The following is a 20,299-nucleotide window of genomic DNA, read 5'->3' as shown; positions in this document are numbered from 1 at the left end:
GCCAGGGGCCTGATGCCTGGCGGTGGCCCAATGGCAGCTCAGGAATGTCAAGTGCAGCCTCTCCCTTTCCAAGTGGTCTGAGCGGCCTCAGTGCCCTGACGGGGAGGGGGCGGGGAGGGGGATAATAGAGTCTCAAGTTCTCCCAGAGCCTCTGATTTTAGAAGTTGTTGCAAGGGCCACTGGGTTGAAGCCTGGAGGGGTAGAGCCATCTATGGAAGGCCCCGAGGCCTGCAGAGAAATCGTGTGGGCGGCTGTTGGTTCCACTCTGAGAAAGAGACACACAGTCCAGGCCTCACAGGCGTCTGGAGAGCTCGACCACTGCTCTCTCCTTGGTGGGATCAAGTGGCTGGAGGGGCGGCACCGTGGTCCCTCAAGCCCTGTCCTTGCTTTACTTCCTGGGGGACTCTCTGCAGGCCTTCATCTTCCTCATCTGTCAGAGCAGCTGGGGCAAGTGTTGGTTCTGACACATTCCAGTTCCATAGGTGCCTTGCCCGTGGCTGAGACCAGGTCGGGGCCAGGGAAGGCATCAGGGGCCAACCTCTGAACACTGAGGGCTGCTGAAGCTGGGGTGGGGGCCACGCCCCTTGTGGAGGGGCTGGAGATTGGGGCAGGAGGTTAGGTTCCTGCGAGAGCCTGCCCCCTATCCTTGTGCTCACCTGCGAACACGGGGGTAGCAGGGGTATCTGCAGTCATCTCCCACCTCAGCTGCCAGCCACACCACACACACACATGCTCTGGGAGGGGGTTCAAGGACACCTCAGTGCTCAGGCAGCCCAGGGCCATGGTGACAGCAAGGCCTTACTGGTTGTCCTGGCAACCGAATAGAGGTCTCTTGGTACCAAGGAGAACCCAGAGGCCCCTTCAGCCTTTCTTGGCGCCCTGGCCCTCCTGCCCCACAAATACTAGCTATAATGATTTCCTACAAATTGTTAAACCAAGATAAAAGGTTAGCGTATCGTAGAAATCTACTTCGTGTGCTCCAAGAGCGTTCCCTGAACCAGCACAGCAGCATCACCACCCTTGGAACCTGTTCCAAATGCAATTCTCTGCCTCCAAACCAGCCCGGCTGAATCCCACCCTGGAGGTGAGCGCCGCGGTCTGGCCGCAGCAGGCTGTCGGGTGATGGTGCGGTTACTCGAGTTTCACACCCGCTGCCGCCGCATAACCTTGGCCTGCTTGCTTTCCAGGCAGAGTGCGAGCGCTTCGCTTTTAGGAACAGGTGTCTTTATCTCAAAAACACACAAAAAGTAGTTTGGGGAGCATCTTACACTCTCAAAAGGACTTGAATTTTTTTAAGTAAAAAGGGGGGAGGGTGCTGTAACAAGCAAGCCACCCAGCAGAGCCGTCAGTGAATGACAGCAACCCGCAACCGATTCCGGTGCCCCTGCCCCCCTCCACATCCCCACCCTGCAGCCCCCGCGTTAGGAAGACCACGGACCCCGCAGACTGCCCCGCGCCGGGCGGGTTGGCGCGGCGAGTCGCTCAGCCCCGACGGCGGCCTCGCTGCGCAGACGCCGGAGGCCGATTGTTTAAAAGCTGTTTACAGTCACCCCGAGGCAGCGTTCCCACCTCCATGCGCCCACCTCCATGCGCTCGGGACTGAACGTTCCAGGACGCGTGGCTGGAAGCCCCGTGCGCACACCGTGGTTTCAAGCCCCGCCGGCGCAGACCCGGCCCCCGAGGGCACGGCCGCACCGGTCCAGGGTGTAAAGTCCCGTCCCTCCCCTGTGCCCCACGCNAGGGGAGGAGGCGGAGGCGGGCGCTGTCAGCGCGGTTATAAGGGAGGGAAAAGTTCCCTGCGCCGGGAGCCGGGCAGGCGCACGCTCGTACGGCGGCCGCAGCGGCAGGGCGGGGCCGCGGAGGAGCCGGTGGCGGCGGAGGACGCCCCTGGGGCCGCGACTCGCTCCCCTCGGGGACTCTGTCGGACCTCGTAGAGGTACCGGGGGCCCGAGGGCTTTCGCACGCAGCCATGGGCGGCGTCGGGGAGCCCGGCGGGGGGCCCGCGCAGCCGGGGGCGCCGCTGCCCACCTTCCGCTGGGAGCAGATCCGCCAGCACAACCTGCCGGACGACAAGTGGCTGGTCATCGAGCGTCGCGTCTACGACATCAGCCGCTGGGCACAGCGGCACCCTGGGGGCAGCCGCCTCATTGGCCACCACGGCGCTGAGGACGCCACGGTAAGGAAGCCCACCGCTGGCCGGGTGAAGCCTGGCGCTGGCCGGGGCCTGGTCGTGGGCACTGGGACCCTCTCTACTTGCGGGGTCTGGCATCCTTTCTACTCTTCGCTGACCTTTGATCTCCTGGTCCGGGACCAGGATTGGGATGGACAAGCCAGGGCCTGATGTGGAGTAAGGAGGCCACGTCCCTGCATGGAGAACCTCCCCGCAGGGCCTTGGGGCAGGCCTGGGCTAGGGCAGGGGAGGGTCTGTGCAGGAGTAAGGGGCTCTCAGAGGTGGGTGTGTCCTGGCCAACGAGCCCTCCGTGTGCCCTGAGCTTCTTCTCTCAGTTCTGGGTCCCCCAGGCCAGGTTCCTTTTGCTGAGTGCCAGGGGTAGGGTGGGGTCTGCCCCCCCCCCCGAGACTGGCAGGGATGTGCCACCAGAGCCTGGGGGCTGGGCAGCAAGGCTTGGGCAGGGCCCAGAGGTCTGTGGCTTTCCCAAGAGCCGCTGTAAACTGCTCTGAGGGGCAGTGACTCACCTCTCCTGGGCTGGCAGCTGCACGTGGGAGAACTTTGCCAGCCAGGCTGGGTGGGCCTCCTCGGGAAGCATGGTCACCCCAGGAATAGGCTGGCCCTGGGGGACCCCGACTTCCCCTACCCAGCCCATGTCTAGACATGTCTTGCCAAGGAGGGACGTGGCCTGGTCCACTGGGACTGTCTGGCCGGAGTCCAGTGGTCGAGCAGGCTGTTGCGAGGAGACTCCTTTCTCATCGGCCCCTTTCCCGGAGTCCAGCAGTCCCCCAGCCGGAGACAAGGTTTTGAGGCCATGATGCTCTGCCTTGCCCATCTAACATTCTAGGTTGGCCACCCTGGGTGTCAGGAATCTTCAAGATGTCAGGAGATGAATCCCTAACTGGCAGAACTTTAAGCAGCAGAAGAAATTGGGTTCTGTCCCAGGAGGTCAGTGTCCCTGTTTACCAGGGCGGCTGGCTTGGACAATCTCCATGGACTCTTGAAGGGAAAAGGTCTCTCTTCCCCACTTCCACCCTTTCAGCCTCCTGAAAGCCTAGAACCTGACAGAAAGCCTTGCCCGTGGGCCAGGTGGTGGCCATGGAGTTGAAGATGACTGGGGGCCAAGTGTGTGACCACGCACAGGCCTGTACGCGTGTGAGCCCTATACGCATTTGTGTGCGTGGTCGTACGTGTGTGCATTTCTGCTGGGGCATGGGGGAGTGAGGTGCCACGGCCCTGGCCACCCCTCAAGGCCACCCCAACCTTGGAGCTGAGGGGAAGGATGACGCAGGGCATTTCTCAATCACTTGTTCCAGCTTGGTGCCCAGGCCGGTGCTGGGGGCCTCCCACATGGCAACCCCATCATACCGTTAGCGCTCGACCCCAAGACCGCCGTCTGACAGGTTTCGCATTGGTTCATCGCCAGTAAGGTCTCTTTCTCATTGCTAAAAAGCAGTCTGCTCCCTGGGGCTGGGTCCTGGCTCTGCCGCTGGAGACTCAGAGTGACCCTGAACCAGGTGTTACTCCTCTGAGCCTCAGTTTCTTCATCTGTAAAATGGGGAGAGCTGGGCCAGACAGTGAGCCAGCTGCGGGCAGGACCGTGCCTTCTCAACTTTGTGGCCCCGGGGCTGCCACGTAGTCGCTCCTGCTTGGTGTGTGTGGCTGGCTGGTAAGCGTGAGTGGGCCCAGCAAAGCACAGAGGGCGGTGGACCAGCCATGCCGTAGCCGCCCCCGGGCTGGGTGGCCTTGTCTGGTTCTAGCCATGGCTGTAATGGGAAGGAGTGGCATTGGGGCCGTCTTAGCTTCCTCAGGGCTCCAAACATGGGTCCGGGGTTGCCAGCAATACCTGGTCTGTTCAGGCCAAAGGGGTTCTGAAGTGGCTGGGGGTGGGGAACCCTAACGTTTGTCTCTGATGGGCCCACAGCACAGATGACAGATGCGCCCAGCCCAGTGCTATGTGTGGCGGAGTCCGGCCCCAGGCGCCCCATCCCAGGCCCCAGGGCACAGGTAGGGGTGGGGCAGCTGTCATGCTAGGGCTGTGTTCCCCCAGCCACCTCTCACTAGCCCCAGGCGCCCATCAGCTGTTCTCATGTCCAGGCAACAGAAGCCTTCCTGTCGGGAAATTCCCAGAGTTCCTGTGCCATGAAGTCAGCCTGTGGCCATCCTGGGATACAAAGCTGGGTACCCTGGGGAGAGTGCTCTGGGCCCTGAGCCAGGTTTGCCTAAGAGTCAGAGGCGCCTGAGACTAGCGGAGCCAGCCGGGGAGGGTTGGGGCCTGGCCGCTGCCGGTCGGAATATACCGGGGCTGGGCACTGAGCACCTACTACGTGCTGGACTCCAAATTCAGCACTTCATTTATGGATCCTCTGTTTTAGTCCTCAGCATACCCCTCTGAGGCAGGTACTATTAGTGATTTTCGCACTTTACAGATGGGGAAAACTGAGGCTCAAAAAAGGAAAGTGACTTGAAATTAAGTGCAGGGTCTGAGATGTGAATCCGTAGCCCATCCTCTTGCTGTCCTGTGACTTAACTGTTTTTTTTCCATTCATTCATTCATTCATTCTTCACTTACTGAATCATGAAACCATCAGCAGATATTCAGTGAGCATATCGTATCCACCAAACCGTGTTCTAATCTCTGAAGATATAGCCGCGAGCAAAACATCGCAAGGACGAAGTTCCTTAGCAGAGGGTCGAGCTGGAGCAGAGGCTCAGAGGTGGGAAGGTACTCAAGGAACCGCAAGGATATCAGCGGGGCTGGAGTAGAGCAGTGGGGAGAAGGGCAGGCAGCGAGGTCCAGAGGTAACAGGAGCTGGTTCCCGCTGGCTTCTTTGTCTCTGGAAGCAGGACTTTGGTTTTATTCTAAGGGGATCTTGGAGGGCAGAGCAGGGAAGCCAGGGCAATCTGAGATACATTTAAGGGGATCCCTACTGTGGAGCGGAAGGCAGAGCCCTCCAGAAGGGCAGGAGGCTAAGGGAAGAGATGGTGGGGGACCTGCCTTCTCCCAGGTGAGATCCCTCAGAAGAGGTGGCCATTCACCTGGGCTCCGAAGGGCAGGCATGGCCAGGGCAGAAGGAGGGAGCTGCTGGGGGCCCAGGGGCACCAGGGGGGCAGTATTAGGAGTTAGCTTCCAGGGGTGTTCGGACAGCAACCCACTGAAGGCAGGTATGAGAGTTGGCCCATTTTGCAGGTGAGGAGACAGGCTGACTGTGGGTGACATGAAGGGACCTTCTTGGGGCCCTCAAAGGGCAGGGCTTTGGTCCTTGGGCTTGGAGGGTGGGGTCTGTGCCTGGGTCGGAGCTGGGGGAGGTGGGGCAGATGGCGGCTCTGGCGGGCGGGGAGCCTTTGTGGGGGCTGGCCAGGAACGCGGAGGACCCTGCTCCAAACCACCCCCACTGCTTCCACCCCCCAGGCTGGCTGCCTGGAAAGCCCTGCCGCCTGACACTCCCCATGGAGTGTGACTTCCCTGGGCTACGTAGGTGGTTTCTGCAGGGTCCCCACCCACTCAGGCTCCTGCCCAGGGTAGTTGCGGTGTCCGGCTCCTGCCCTGGGGGAGTGCTGGGCAGGAACACAGTGCAGACGCGGGGACGCTAGTGGCCTGGGCGCCCTGGCAGCCCTCTGTTCTTCTCCCCGAGGGCACGCAAGCATTGTGGTTTCCCACGCCCAGGGAGCTAGAGAGTGATGGTGGCAGAGGGCCTGGCCCCTTTGGGGTGCCTGACGCTTGTGAAGCCAAGGGTGCGGGGTGGAGCCCTCAGGTGGGTGGCGGCCCGGCACCAGGGGCACCGGGAGCAGCTTTCTGGGAGGGTCTGTCATTGCGCTGGGGGGCCCGTGCGGTGGGAGTTCGATGTGCTGTGTTCGGAGCTGTGTGCCCTTTGGCTTCCGTGTCTTCGTGTCCTCGTTTGTGAAACGGGGACCCTGATAGTACTTCCCCGCTGACTCCGAGGAGGAGTGCTGGGGGTGGGGGATGGGAGGAGCACGCGTGGACATGAGGGCCTCCTTTATCTTCCCACCTGGGAGAGGAAGGGACGGAGGGGTTCCTGGGGTATCCCCTGAGGCTTCCCGCCCCGTCCCCCATCATCACAACCCACTTCTGCCTCCTCAACAGAGGCTTAAGGAGGCTGCAAGGACAGACCCAGACCCCCTGAGGCCCCAGCAGCCCTGCTCCATTCCCTTACTGATCTGGAACATTGCTGATTCTTTGGGGAGTAAGCAGGAATGCTCGCCTGTCCCCACTGTGTCCCTGTTCCCCAGCTTCAGGCTGGCTGGGACTTGACTGGCAGGGTGCACTCCCCTCTCCTACCCCACGCCCACCTGGTAGCTGGCTTCTACTCGGGGCTCACGAGGGGCTGTGAGGCAGGGCAGGAGCCCCTCCAGGGGCCGAGGCAGGGCTAGGAGGGCCATGGACATCACAGATCTGCTTGGGTTCAAATCCCAGCTCTGCCATGACAAACTCTGACATAGGCAGGTGTCCCTACCACTCTGAGCCTCCGTGCCAGTAAAATGGTTCTTACCCCGGCCTTGTGGGCTGTGGACGGTTGGCTCTTGTCCATGTGTTCACACCTGCTATCCAGCCCCTGCTATGCCAGGCTCTGGTGACAGCCCTGTGGACGGAGCCTGTCACTGCCACCAGCAGCTTCTGTGAGGGCCACCAGTGGTCTCACGCAGCTCTGTTCCAGGACCGCGGGAGAGACCTGCAAGGCCACCGTTGGCGCGTTAGGGGGGGAGGGTCGTAGGACGTTTCCAGGTGCACCAGGGGTGGGTGAGGGTGGGGTCCCCACAAACTCAGGCAGTGCAGCTCAAGAAACACCAGGACCACCCTCCTGTCCCCCGCAGTCCAGCCTCCAAGCAGCCCGGTCCTTGGTTTTGTGGGATGGTGGCCAGCTTCGTGGTGAGGGCCACTCTCCACCCCACTGCCCTGCACCTGCTGCCCACGAGGCCCGCTGGCTCCTCTGTGGCCCAGGAGTGGCCGCCCTGGGCTAGTGCCACGTGGCCCCAAGCACGGTTTTCCAGTCAGACTGGATTCTGATCCCATCTCCCTCAGATGGAGCTGTGTGACCTTTGTAAGTGGCTTAACCTCTCTGAATCTGCCGCCCACAGCCCCTGGGCCCAGAGGGGATCTGGTCACGTGGCCCGCCAAGTGTTCCAGCAGAAGCTGTTTGCTGGGGCATTAGGTTTTGGCCTGAGGCCAGCGACGCACCTTGTTGGTATTGAGAGCATGAGAACAGGCTCTGGGCGCCGGGGCGGATCAGTTCATCAGGCGTCCGCCTCTTGGCTTCGGCTCGGGTCATGATCTTGCAGTTGTGGGATTGAGCCCTGCATCGGGCTCCCAGCTCAGTGCGGAGTCGGCTTCAGGTTCTTTCTCCTCTGCCTGCTCACGCTTGCTCTCTCTCTGTCTGTCTCTCTCTCTCTTTCTCTCAAATACATAAATAAAATCTTAAAAAAAAAGGAAAAAAGGAAGAACTGCTCAGTGGTGTCCCCCTGCTTTCCCAGGACCTGCCACAGCGAGCCCGGAGCTTTCAGTGGGGGCCTTGTCTGTGAGCTGTGGGATTTTCTCACCGGTGCTTCGGGGGCTCACACCTCCCCTTGTCACACCAGTGGATAGACGTGGCTGGAAGTCCCTCTGGTGGCCCTCTCCCTCAGGGCATCCCCAGGCCTGGCCTGGGTGAGTCACGGCCCAGGGAGAGTCTAGGAGGCGGGCCTGCTCCCGCATCTTCTTAGCTCCAGAGTGTGGCCTTGGAGCGTCTGGGGGTCTGCTGGGCACCAGCGTGGCCCCGGGACACACAGAGCATGGGAGGGGGGAGAGAAGAAGGGCTGGAAGAGCAGGGAGGAAATCCTGGGGCTGGAGCCATGTGCTGCCAGGGAACTTTCAGAGGAAGCAAGAGGGAGTCAGTCAGTGCTCGTCAGCCTTCAAAAGGAAGGAAATTCTGCCACCTGCTATGACATGATGAAGCTTGAGGACGTGATGCTGAGTGACAGGTTTGTCACAGAAGGACGAATATGTTCGATTCCTCTTATCAGAGGTGCCTAGAGTAGTCGAATTCGTAGAGACGGCAGAGTAGTGGCTGCCGGGGGCTGGGGGCAGTCAGTGTTTCACGGGGGCAGAGATGAAAAGTTGCTGGGTGGCGATGGTCGCCCGGCCGTGTGAACGCACTTGAGGCCACTTAACTGTATACGTAACAATGGTTAGAAGAGTAAAGTAAGAGAATAGAAAGGTTAATGCTCCCAGCCCAGAGCCAGAAAGGCGCTGGTGTCTTGCCCTCTTCTGCCTGGTCCCAGCAGGAGGACAGACTTCGCTCAAGGTCACAGTGAGTGGGGTCAGCCGAACCCCAGAGCTGTCTTCCCTCCCAGTTCCCCAGGAGGCCCTGGCCAGGCAGCTTCCTGTGGGGCCGGTCTCCCCTCCACGTCCTCTCTCCCAGGTCTCCTCCTGGAGAGGCGGAGATCCGCACTACACAGCCCTGTCCCCTCTTAGAAGCTCAGGGACGGGCCCCAAGTCACCTTCCCCAGCGCCTAGGGTATTAGGGTATTCCAGAAGCTGCGCCTTGCCAGCCCGCCCTTCCCTCCCAGTCTCTCGGCTGCCCCGGGCCAGCAAGAGAGCAGACAACAGGAAAAGGGACCCCTTGGGTGGGTCCCGCAGGTGTGGCCTCTAAGGGGGGGACTGGAGGGGCCCGAAGTGCTTCCTCCCCACAGGACCACGTGGGATGTACAGTAGCAAATACAGGGGCCCAGCCGTCCGTCTGGACGTCCCCCAGAAGCTGGAAGGCTTGTGAGCAAGAGAACAATAGAGGCCCCGTTCTCAGCCTTCTTCAAAGCCGTTTCCTTTGGCCGCCAACAGGCCCCTTCCCCAGGCCCGCGGGGACAGCACGGCTCCCCCCCAGTCACTGCTCCTTCCTGTCCTGCAGGCAGCTGGGTGGTGAGGGCTGGTTCCTTCAGAGAGAGCCTCTGAAAGCTCAGGGGTAAAGATCCGGTGAAGAGCTGGGAACAGGAGCAAGCCCGTCGCCGCAGGACTCGCTCCGCGAGACTAAGGAACCCCGTTGTACCGTTGCAGTTCGGCTAACCTTTCAGAGCTGCCCAGGGCCGGCTTCCTCACTGGTCCCGATCCCTGGTGCTTTGTCGCTTTGTCGGTCTGGCCCTCCAACCCCCCATTGTGTTGCACCCCCACCCTCACCCTCACCCCCAGCTGTTACAGAGAATCACAGGAACATGCAGTATTTATTTCATTTGTCTTTTTTTTTTAAAGTGATTTTTTCCACTTCTGCTTTAAAAATCAAATGAGCTTTACTGTTTGAGTATCTTCCTTGCAAACCTAAGAACTCAGTCTGTGTGGCCGTTGCCTGATTTTTGGAGAAGGGCCCCCTGCGCTGGGGCAAGCAGCTGGGGCCCGGCAGGTGCGGCGCTTCCAGCAGGGCTCCCAGGGCCTGGGGGGCACCGGGCCGGGCCAGTGGGCAGCGTGGACCTGTTTGGCCCTGTTGATGTGACCGCTGAACAACCAGCTGATTCTCCATCTATCAGTGCACCGCCCTTCCATCAGCGGTCCTCCCGCCTTGTCTCCAACTGCCGTCTGTCTGTCCTCCTGACTGTGGGCTCTCCCCAGGATGCCTTCCGCGCCTTCCACCAGGACCTCAATTTCGTGCGCAAGTTCCTGCAGCCCCTGCTGATCGGAGAGCTGGCCCCCGAGGAGCCCAGCCACGATGGACCCCAGGACGTGAGTGGGGGCCCTGGTGGAGGCCAAGCCCCCAGTGGGGGGGGTGGAAGGGGTGGGGGCCATCACCAGCAGCAACTCCATCCACATTCTTCCCAGGGGCCCGTCCCCAGGGCCAAGGCTGGGTTTGCCATCCCTTCCTGGGCAGGTAGCTGAAGGTAGAGCTGGAGGGATGCCTTCAGGAGCTGGGGGCCCCAAGGCTGGCTGGGCCCGCATTTGCTGTGTTTCCTGCTCTGGGCCCAGGATCCCCACCTACACTGAGGGCTGGGGCGCACTGGGCTCTAAGGGTTTTCCCCGCTCTGGCTTTCTCTGCTTCTCATGCACCCCACACCTTTTGTGGAGCAAGCCTTTGCCACCAGCCGGCTCCCCAGCTCAGACCCCAGGCTGGTGCTCTCACCCCTCTGTCCCTCCGGCTGCACCCCCGGGGCCTGGCGCTGGGACGGGGCTCCCTGGGACCACTGGGCCCTCGCTTCTGTAGCTGACCAGCCCTTCCACCGCGGCAGGCCCAGCTGGTCAAGGACTTCCGAGCCCTGCGCCAGGCGGCTGAGGACATGGAGCTGTTTGAGGCCAAGCCCGCCTTCTTCGCCCTCCTGCTGGGCCACATCCTGGCCATGGAGGTGCTCGCTTGGCTTGTCATCTACCTCTTCGGCCCGGGCTGGGTGCCCAGCGCCCTTGCCGCCCTTGTCCTGGCCACCTCCCAGGTGACTCCAGCACTGCTCTGCCGCCGCCGAAACTGTCCAGTAGCATGGGGCCTGGCCCACGAGGACACTCTGGATGTATTTGCTGAGTGAATGAATGAATGAATGAATGAGCCGCAGAGGCCCCACAAGGCGTGTATCTGGAGGTCAAGCTGCGTGTTAAACGAGCTCCGTGACAGGCTTGCAAGCCCCTAGGCCTCCCGAAACTCAGTTGTCCTCATCTGTTAAAAAGAGGAAGGTGGCCCACAGTGTCTTAAAACGCAGCATTAGCTGTGGGGGTGCCCTGGGAGCTGGGAGCCCCCCCGGTTCCCTCCCACCGGCTCCTGACCCTGCTTCTGTCCCCAGGCTCAGTCCTGGTGTCTGCAGCATGACCTGGGCCATACCTCGGTCTTCAGGAAGTCCCAGTGGAACCACGTGGCCCAGCAGTTTGTGATGGGGCAGCTGAAGGTGAGGGGGCAGGATGGGTGGTGGGGAGCCAGGGGCTGAGCTGGGGGTGTCTCGCCGGGTCTGCGCAAGTGTGCGGGCATGGGGTGGTGGACCTGGCCTGGCCCCGGCCCTGAGAGCCCCCCTCATCCCCTGCAGGGCTTCTCGGCCCACTGGTGGAACTTCCGTCATTTCCAGCACCACGCCAAGCCCAACATCTTCCACAAAGACCCAGATGTGACCGTGGCGCCCGTCTTCCTCCTGGGGGAGTCGTCCGTTGAGGTGTGTGGGGAGAACATCGACTCACTCGGCTGGGCCTGCCGCTCAGTGGGGGCGGGGGAGGGTGGCTGTAGCCACTGAGCCCCTCACTGTGGCCCAGGCCTGGCCCCTGACCAAGCCCCCCGCTCTGACTCCAGGCTGAGCCCCTGCCCGAGGGGCACCCCTTCCCCGCTTGCCAGCCTGCCGGGGGTGATGAACCCAATGGCTGGAACCTAGGGTTGCCTTGGCCGCCGTCAGCCCCCTGACCCCACCTGGGAGGAGGCGGGCCTGGTGGGCCGCTCTCCCCAGCCCTGCTGTCTCCACAGTACGGCAGGAAGAAGCGCCGCTACCTACCCTACAACCACCAGCACCTGTACTTCTTCCTGAGTGAGTGTCTGTCCGTCCGTCCTCCTGGAGCGGGGGCCACCACGGGGCCCGGGACCGTGCCTGCCGCCCCTGGACAACTTCCGCCACCTCCCGGGAGAGGGGCCCGCTTGTTAAAACTCCCTCAGTACGGCACCTGCAGGCCTCCCCCGGCCCCGGGCATCCCAGCCCGCAGCCAGGGCTGACTCTCCCCTCGCTAGAGGCAGCCACGGCCCTGGCCCTGCCCCTGCCCGGAGTTTTCGGAATTCTTTCCTGCGCTCACATCAGAGGGGTCCGGAGCCCTCGAGCACTGGGGCAGTCGTTGGGGCGGCCAGGGTGAGGATTTAAGGGTGGGGACGTGGGAAGCTGGCCCCGGGCCCGCAGAGGCTCTGATGCCAAGGGAAGACCGTGTACTAGGCCTTGTGGGTGATGCGGGGTCACCCGGCTGGAGGGGACCAGCCTGAGGTCCCACAGGCATTCCCGGGATAACGGCACCTCGCTCCCCAACTCCCTCGGCCTCTCCTGCTTGGCACCCCAGCCCTGCTCCCCCTGAGTCCCCTCGTGCCCCCTTGCAGTCGGCCCACCGCTGCTCACCCTGGTGAACTTTGAAGTGGAAAATCTGGCCTACATGCTGGTGTGCATGCAGTGGACGGTGAGTGGGGGCTCGGCACGGGTCTGCCAGGGAAGCCAGCTGTGGCGGCGGGAGGTGGGGCACGATGGGGCAGCCCTGCCCACGGATGCAAACAGGTGCGCAAGTGATGCTGTGATACACGTGTGTACGTGTGCGAGTGTGCACGGGTGTGCCGGGGGTCTGTCCCAGTCGGGGCGTCCTCCCTGGGGGTGGGGAGCCTCTGGGCTGTCTCCCAGGGAGGGATCCCCCCATGGCACCTTCCTCTCCAGAGTCAGCCCCATGAGGCTGGGAAGGCAAGGACCCTGTCCCTTTACCTTGCTGAGAAACCAGCCCGGAGAGGCGCAGGGACCCGTCTGGGGCTCCGAGGCACAGCCAGCAGGAGGGGTGGATGACGCCCTCTGTGCCAGCAGGAGGGGTGGATGATGCCCTCTGTGCCCCGCCCCCTCCCCTGCAGGACCTGCTGTGGGCCGCCAGCTTCTACTCGCGCTTTCTCTTGTGCTACACCCCCTTCTACGGCCTCCCCGGGGCTCTGCTCCTCTTCGTTGCTGTCAGGTAGGGCCAGCTTCCGACTGGCAGGGGTTGGACAGGGCACACACAGGCAGCGGGGGCCCCTGGCCCCAGCCCTGCACACTCAGAGCCTCCACGTCCCCGTCTGCAGTGTGGGGACGGCAGGGCCACCTCCCTGGGGGGCTGAGGAACACGAGCGGCAGGATCCCAGGGGCAGTGGGTCTGGGGGCCGTCGCCTGGCTTACAGGCAGCCCCATGGATGTCACCCTCGTGAGCAGGGCTGCTCCGGGCTCCGCAGGGTTGTGGGCCCTGCTTTGCTCAGCCTCCTTAAACACCAGTGGGGGGAGGGGTTACCACAGTCCGTGGCGCAGAGGAGGAAGCTGAGGCCCAGGTCCGATCCAAGGGGGGAGCTGGACACGGGGTGTGCCTGAGCCTCCCCTCACAGGGTCCTGGAGAGCCACTGGTTCGTGTGGATCACGCAGATGAACCACATCCCCAAGGAGATCGGCCACGAGAAGCACCGGGACTGGGCCAGCTCTCAGGTGGGCTATAGGGCTGCGGCCGCTAGGGGGAATGGGGGCCGCATGCCCACCTGTCTCACCAGTGCCCCACCCATTCCTGGCAGCTGTCAGCGACCTGCAACGTGGAGCCCTCGCTCTTCATTGACTGGTTCAGCGGGCACCTCAACTTCCAGATTGAGCACCAGTGAGTGTGGGCCCTGCAGCCCCCACGGGGGTGGGGGTGGGGAGTGAGTCCTGAGTCCCGGGGTGACAAGGGGCCCCTGTGTCTAGGCTTATCCCCGGGGAGGCCTGGGAGGTGATGGCCGGGTGGGGGCTCCCTCCGGCCCGCCCTCACCTCCGGCACCAGCACCCACTGTCCCCGCTGTCCCTGCCAGCCTCTTCCCCACGATGCCGAGGCACAACTACCGCAAGGTGGCCCCGCTGGTGCAAGCGCTGTGTGCCAAGCATGGCCTCAGCTACGAGGTGAAGCCCTTCCTCACCGCCCTGGTGGACATCGTTGGGTAAGGGCCCCCGTGCACAGTGGCTCTCCTGGGGCCCCTTCCCGGGCAGCTCTCTGAGCCCAAACGGGTCCCTCTCCAAGAGCTGGCATGCGAGGCCTTTCTGATCAGCCTTTCTGTCCTCAGCCTGTGCCCTCCCTCCCTTCCCAGGGCTCTCTCACAGTGCTGGCTTTAGGGAGCACCTGTCGTGGGTCCAGACTCTGTCCTGAGGGCTCTCGGTGCGTCAGTATCTCTGAGCAGAGTAGGCCGAGGGCCCTGCCTTCCTGGAGCTGGCAGCCTAGTAGGGGAGACAGAAAGCGGTTCAAATAAGTGCAGAAAATGTGGGAAGAGAAGATTCGCTTTGGCAAAACAAAACCCACAAAACCTAAGAATGGGAGTGCGCGAGGGGATGGGAGTGCCAGGCAGGACTCGGATTTTAATAGGGGGGCAGGGTAGGTGGTATTCAGAAGGCGCCATATGAGCAGAGACGGGCAAGAGGGGAGAGGGCTGGCGATGGGGACAGGTGTGAGGGTGGAGACCATCTGGGGCAAGGGAACAGCGGTGCAAAGGCCCTGAGGCAAGAGTGTGCCGACGTGAGTGGAGGAGGGACGTGCAGGACTGGGATTCTGGAAAGACACCGCGACTGGGAATGCACCGCCGGGGCTCGAGTCGAAGTAGAGCAAAGGTTCCTGTAGCTGTCCAGGCGAGGGATGGCGCCTTGGCAGTGGGGAACCGCGGTCAGATTCCGCAGCCCTACCTCTGTGCTTCGCCACATGCCGTTCCCTTCACTTGGAGGCCCTTCCTTCCCGGCCCCGGGCTCTGAGCCCCTGCCACTCGGCACGGCCCCATTAGAACCCTTGGCACTGAGTTTTCCTTGCGAGTTGTGGATCCTTCTAGGCTTCTCTGCCTGTCGTCAGGCTCTTGGGGGGCAGGCTCCATGGCTTACATAGGGGTCCCAGGGTGGCAGGGTCCAGCAGGAGACAAAAGAGAGAGCTGGGTGAAAGATGGACAGGCCCGTGCAGACTCCGGTCTGGACTGGGCCTTTGTGTTCCGTCTGCCCCCAGGCAAGGTCTAGATTCTACTCCAGTTAAGGAGCGGGTAGCTTCCTCTCCTGTTACCCTTGCGCCTCCCCCACCCCCCACTGGAGCTGCCTGCCCCAGAGGAATGGGGACAAGTGCACGTACAAGTGCACGTACCCTCACTGGCTTGGGGGCAGGGAGACGGTATCTTGCAGTCAACATACTCACCGCATCTCTGCCCTCTAGGTCCCTGAAGAAGTCTGGTGACGTCTGGCTGGAAGCCTACCTCCACCAGTGAGGGCAGCACCCAGGGCCCTGGCTGACACCAAGCTGGCCCAGGCCGGCCTGACACCTCCCCCTCTCCCCCCTCCCCACCTGGCCGAGGGGGCCCTGCCTACCCTTCTGGATCTGCTGTCTTCACCTCGGCCCCCTCACCTGTCTGCTTGGTGGCCCTGAGGCCATGGCTCTTGGCCAAACAGGACCAGGGCTAGGGGGATGGTACATAAAGCCACACAGCATGGCATGTTTTCCCAGAGCAAGAATTTAGGGAAAACTCTTATTTTTATATAAAAACAAACCCAGATACATGATGGAGTAGAGTGTTGAATCTGCAAGAATCTTGGGGCTGGAGTCTGCCCCAGACTTCCTGAGAGAATTCAGGCCCTGGGGCCATCGGGGTGCTGGAAGATGAAGGTGGGGACGGGGGTGGTGAATGGTGGCTTTCAGAGGTCCCCTCGGCCCTGGGTCGGGGAGCTGGCCACTGCGCCCGGCTCAGATCTCTCTGTGGGTCTGGGCCCTCCCTTCCTGTTCTTTATCCAGTCTCTGCAAACCTTGGGCAGTCACCCTGGGCTCCCCTCGCTTGACTCCTCTGCACAGCGGGACAGGGGCTGGTCCAGCAGACCAGGGCTCAGGGCAGAAGGCCATGTACGAGGTGTCCTCTGAGTGCAGAAAGGGGAAGTCAGTGTGGCCCAGACGTGCACTGGCCTCTTCCCGCAGCCTCTGTGATGGGGGGCCTCGTCCCACAGCCTCTATAATGAGGGGCCTCCTAGGGCCACCCGCCGGTCCTGCACCTGGCCTCAGGCTGGTAGGGGTGCAGCTTGAGTGCGCTCGGTGGCCCACAGGAGGGGGCATCGGCTTTCTCACATGGCTGCCCGGGACCAGGTGTCTGCGTGGTGTCAGCAGCTTACAGAAACCAAATGCAGAGCTAGGATTTCCCTGAGGGCCTTTCTGGTTGGGGAGCCGGAGTCTTGCCATCAGCCCAGGATTGCCCCTCCCTTTGTCAGGGCTGCCACTGCCCCGGGCTGGGTTCTCTTCAGGAAGGGAAGGGGCACACATGCTGGAGGTCTAACTCAGTCCTTTCCCAGGACCCCCGGCCCCACCCTGATCCATGTGGCTCCCACCCTCCCTTCTCTGGTCAGGTAAAGCAGGGGGGAGGTCATGCCTTTGCCGGGACTGGTGGCTGTGTGACCTTGTGGGAAGTTACTCAACCTCTCTGAGCGGTAGTATGACCTTCTAGGGTGCTGGAAGGTAAAAGGCGGATGCTGTGTGGAAGGTTCTTTGGGTAGGGCTTGGCAACAGGGCTCAGAAATTTAAAAGAAATACATGCACACAGTCCAACACCCCGGGGCCGCACCTGCTTGGAGCTGGGACAAGCCGGTGGCTGTCTGTGACCCCGTTTGCTCCCTGAAAGGTACTTCCTGCCTTGAAAGCAAACTCCTTCCGTCTGGAGCAGATCCCACACTCAGGGTCCCTGCATGGGCCGTTCCCTCTGCTGGGAGACCCCCTTCCTGTGGCCACCTGTGGAAACCCTGCTGACTTTGGGTGCCACGTGGGCCCTGGGATGGCAGTCGCTCTATCTCCTGTGCACACTGCATTTCCTGCAGTCGCTCTGATGCACGTGCGCTTATGGGAAATGTTAGCTCTGTACTTGGAGGGCAGCACGTCCCCGCCGGCGGGAATGCTGAGCCTGCGGCGCCACCTAGGGGCGTCCAGAGTATCTGCACCGTTGTGGGGCAGGCCACGTTCAGTGATGCCCCTGGTGGTGGCCTCTGGGAGTGCGCTCTCCTTCTGCAAATTGTTGGTTGCCTAATGACTTGCTCAGAGGACACGGAAAAGCCACCCGGCCTCAAGTAGCCCCCCACCCGACCTCGATCTCTCTTTATTGCCTGAAATCCTTCACTGGCGGGTCATCTTTGCCCTTGTCCCACTCTGTCCCCCATGCGGGCAGGTCATCACCCCTTTCCTGAGCTGAGCTCCCCTTCTCTATCAGGTCTCTTCAGAGTCCCGGAACAAAAACCTAGGGAGTGTGGGCCAGGTGTGTAAAAGGAAGGAAGGAAGGAAAGAAGGGCCTTGGCAGAGCCGCCAAGAAACCCCGTATCTCCCTGCTTTATGGTCTGCACACAGTCTTGGGCACAGAGGAAAAGCAGCAGGACTTGCTGATTTGTTCCCAGTCTACCAGCATTTATGGAGTCTCCCGTGGGCACCCGGGCAGATGGTGGGAAAGGAGATTCACAAGAACCAGACCTGCCTGTAGTGTTGGGAGTGGCTGGTCCAGGTTGTGAACCAACTCCTATGTGACAGGACAGGTCACGGATCTTTCATGGGTCTTTCCCCCCGCCCCCCTCAGGTCCGGGAGCGCCTGGCTGCTTCTTATGCCTGGCCGTTTCCGAGCTCTTGGGACCTGCCCCTAATTCTCCTGGATACTTGCTCTTGAACCAAGTGATTTGGAAGAAACAACTAAATGCCTTCAAAATCCAAAGAAACATATTCATGATGGCAGAGGGCAGTGGAGACGTGGTCTTCAAATGCTAGCATGCTAGGTGGCTGCTGGTTGTGTATGCTTGGGCCGGTCTGATTCGAAATGTCAAACGCAGCCAAGAAGGCCCCTGGGTTCTGGACCAGGGCCATGCCTTCCCCTCGGGCCTCAGTTTCTTCAGAAGTGGTTGTAGGCACTCCCTGGGATCCACAGCGTATCATTTCGTGTCAGGTGTCAGACCAGGGGCTCTTTGAGAAGCTGCATCCTGTCCAGAGGGGGACACCTCTCCAGGGACGGTGCAGCTGGGACAGCCGAGGAGTCCCGTTTGGCCCAAAGCATGGTCTCCTGAACAGTTGTTGGTGACCCCAAAGACAGCTGGAGCCCAGGGCTGCCACCTCCACCCTGCCCCTTGTCACCAAAGGCCTCCTCTCTCCCCCCGAAGGACCAAGAGTGTTTCTGAGTGTCCCACGGGACGCCGAAGGAACTTGCCAGGGCACTGACCACCTCTGCGGCACCAGCCCCACGCACAGCCCAGGGAGCTGTGCCAAGCCCCCCTCCGGGCCTGGCACCCTGCACCTGCCCAGGCCACCCACCAAACTGAGCGGGCTCTCAGCTCCCCAAGGATTCCTTCCACTGTCTCCGCCCCTTCTGGCCAGCTGCTGGGCCTCCTGGGAGTGGTCTGACATTTGACATGCTGGTGTGGGGGGACATCTTGTTCTGGGAAACAACCCTTCCCTTGAGGGAGCAAAGGAGATGGCCGGCAGAGTGCTGGGTGAGGCACAGGGATCCAGCTGCTGCCCGTGAGTGGCCTCTGGCCAGTCCTTTCCCTTCTGGACCCAGCCTCCCCCGCAACTGGAAGCTTCGGGTCTTGTGATGACTCAGGACCTCACATGTCAGGGCCTCATAACTTTCAGCGGGTGTGCGGGGGTGGGGAAGCCCATGATTCTGTGTTGGGCAAGAGCTCCACGGAGTATGGGGACAGGAGAAACAACGAAGCAGAGAGCCCATATGGGCGTCCCCAGCTCCTTGCCGCCAGGGTAACACTTGAGCGCAAGGACAGTGTGGTGGGGAAGAGCCACAGAAAAGATCCGAGCGCCGCAGCAGAGCCAGGATAGCTGGTGCCTTCAGAGCACCAGCGTCCAGCTAGCCCGTCGGTCCTCCCCGCCACTCTCCCCATCCCCAGGAGCCTGCCTGGCACATGGAGAAGAACCCTGGGCTCACAGATGGCAGGGTGGCGGGGCCTGTACTGTCCCATCCTGGGGGATGGGCTGCCACACCCAGCCCAGGTAGGAAGTGGAACACAGGCCCAGGTGAGAAGGACGGAAGATGAGTTCCTCATGGCCTTTCAGCCTCGAAGGCCTCTAGTGGGCCTACTGGAAGGGCCAGGCCAGGGCCTCACAGGTGTGGAGAGTGACAATCACCGGAGTTCTGTGCCTTCGCTATATAAATGGTGGGACTGGCCCAGAGCCAGGGCAGTGGACTCACCCAAGGCCACTCAGTGGGTCTCCGCCGCCTGGCTCAGGGATCTTTCTGCAATCCTGGGTCCTACTGCAGAGTCCCTGCGCCCACTGGTGAACCACCCACACCCCACCCGGGAAAGCCATCCCTGCCCGCGATACCGGGGTCACGGGGAAAGCAAGAAGGGCACGAGGGTCGACTCCGGGGCCCTCCCCAGCCCTGCTGGGAGGAGATGCAAGGCCAGGTGGGGGACCCCTGAGGTGCTGGCTAGGCCGAGCCTCTTGGCCCTTCCCCGGCACACCTAGCTTGACCTGCCGGCTGAGCCAGCCCGGAGGCAGGGAGCAGAGCAGCATGTGGGCTGCTGGCACAGTGGAGGGCAAACAGTACCTGTGCTCCTGGCACAGCCCTTTGAACTTTTTCCAGGCTTGGCTGTAGGGCAGACCCAGGACTGTGTCTGTGCCGCCACCTGTGAACTGGTGGCCCTGGGCCAAGATGGCATGGACGTCTCCCCAGGGTATGGGGACCAAATGAGCCCCTGAGCAGGACACAGGGCCCACAAGATGGTAGTGTAGGTCTCTAGGACTTTCCAAAGCCCCTTCCGAGATTCTCTTTGCCCCCAGTGCTCTGTGCACTGACTAGAAAATGGGGGGATGGGAGTCTGGCAGAAGCCAGTCGAATGGTGAGGTTGTGAGCAGACAGCTGGTCCCAGGAGGAACTGAGGACAGAGATGGGGAATGGGGAGGTCAGGAAGGTGGCCTGTGCCAGCTCCTCCTTGCTGCCCTCCAGAGACCTTCCAGAATGCCTCCTTCGGTATGTGTGGAGCTGGGTCTGTGTGAACGCACTTCAGGGAAAGGGAGAGAAGTTCTCTCCTGAGCAGAGGCTGCAGGGGTTGAGAGTAGGGTGACCACAGTGGAGGAGGGGACAGCAAAAAGCCTGCCTCTACCAGCATGGGTCTCCCCCCTGGTGCCCTGACTGCAAAGCCCCTTCCTCCATCCCAACAGCCCACCCAGAGTTAACGTGCAAGAAGTGAGAATAAAATTACTTTTATTTCCAAAAAATGTAGGGATGGGGAAGTGACATGGTAAAAATTAACATCGTTTCCCTATGGATCCATTCTGTCTCCAGCGAAGGACAGCTCCTGGGGCCTGTGTTCTCGGTGGGAGGGCCTTGGGGGCCCAGTTGCCGTGGCAACACGCAGGTCTGTCATGCTGGATGTGTCCCCTCCACCCCTGGCTGGCTAAAGCTGGGGGACTACAGCCCTCCCTCAAAGGCCTCCACTCTGAGCTTGTTTCTGCTCCCCTCCCCCGAAGCTAAATACTGGTTA

General features: G+C 61.7%; 1 protein-coding gene across 4 annotated transcripts; it reads left to right on the top strand.

Moving 5' to 3' along the window:
- Window positions 1–1,780: 1,780 nt before the first annotated feature.
- FADS3 (fatty acid desaturase 3) lies at window positions 1,781–15,349 on the top strand. 4 transcript variants are annotated; one of them, XM_034645568.1, is made up of 12 exons: window positions 1,782–2,176; window positions 9,759–9,869; window positions 10,370–10,567; window positions 10,910–11,011; window positions 11,186–11,269; window positions 11,572–11,632; window positions 12,184–12,260; window positions 12,694–12,791; window positions 13,192–13,288; window positions 13,372–13,451; window positions 13,642–13,767; window positions 15,009–15,349. In XM_034645568.1, exons 1-12 carry the CDS (start codon window positions 1,970–1,972, stop codon window positions 15,058–15,060), a joined length of 1,293 nt encoding a protein of 430 aa, XP_034501459.1. In that variant the 5' UTR covers window positions 1,782–1,969; the 3' UTR covers window positions 15,061–15,349. The 4 variants fall into 4 exon arrangements, with proteins under 4 accessions (XP_034501461.1, XP_034501459.1, XP_002926277.2 ...); XM_002926231.4 differs by having other exon boundaries at window positions 11,147–11,269; XM_034645570.1 differs by lacking the exon at window positions 10,370–10,567 and having other exon boundaries at window positions 1,781–2,176.
- The last annotated feature ends 4,950 nt before the right edge of the window (window positions 15,350–20,299 follow it).

This window comes from Ailuropoda melanoleuca, chromosome 16 (genome assembly GCF_002007445.2).
Source record: "Ailuropoda melanoleuca isolate Jingjing chromosome 16, ASM200744v2, whole genome shotgun sequence".
NCBI classification, from domain to species: Eukaryota; Metazoa; Chordata; class Mammalia; order Carnivora; family Ursidae; genus Ailuropoda; species Ailuropoda melanoleuca.
This window is presented reverse-complemented; position numbering and strand designations above follow the sequence as displayed.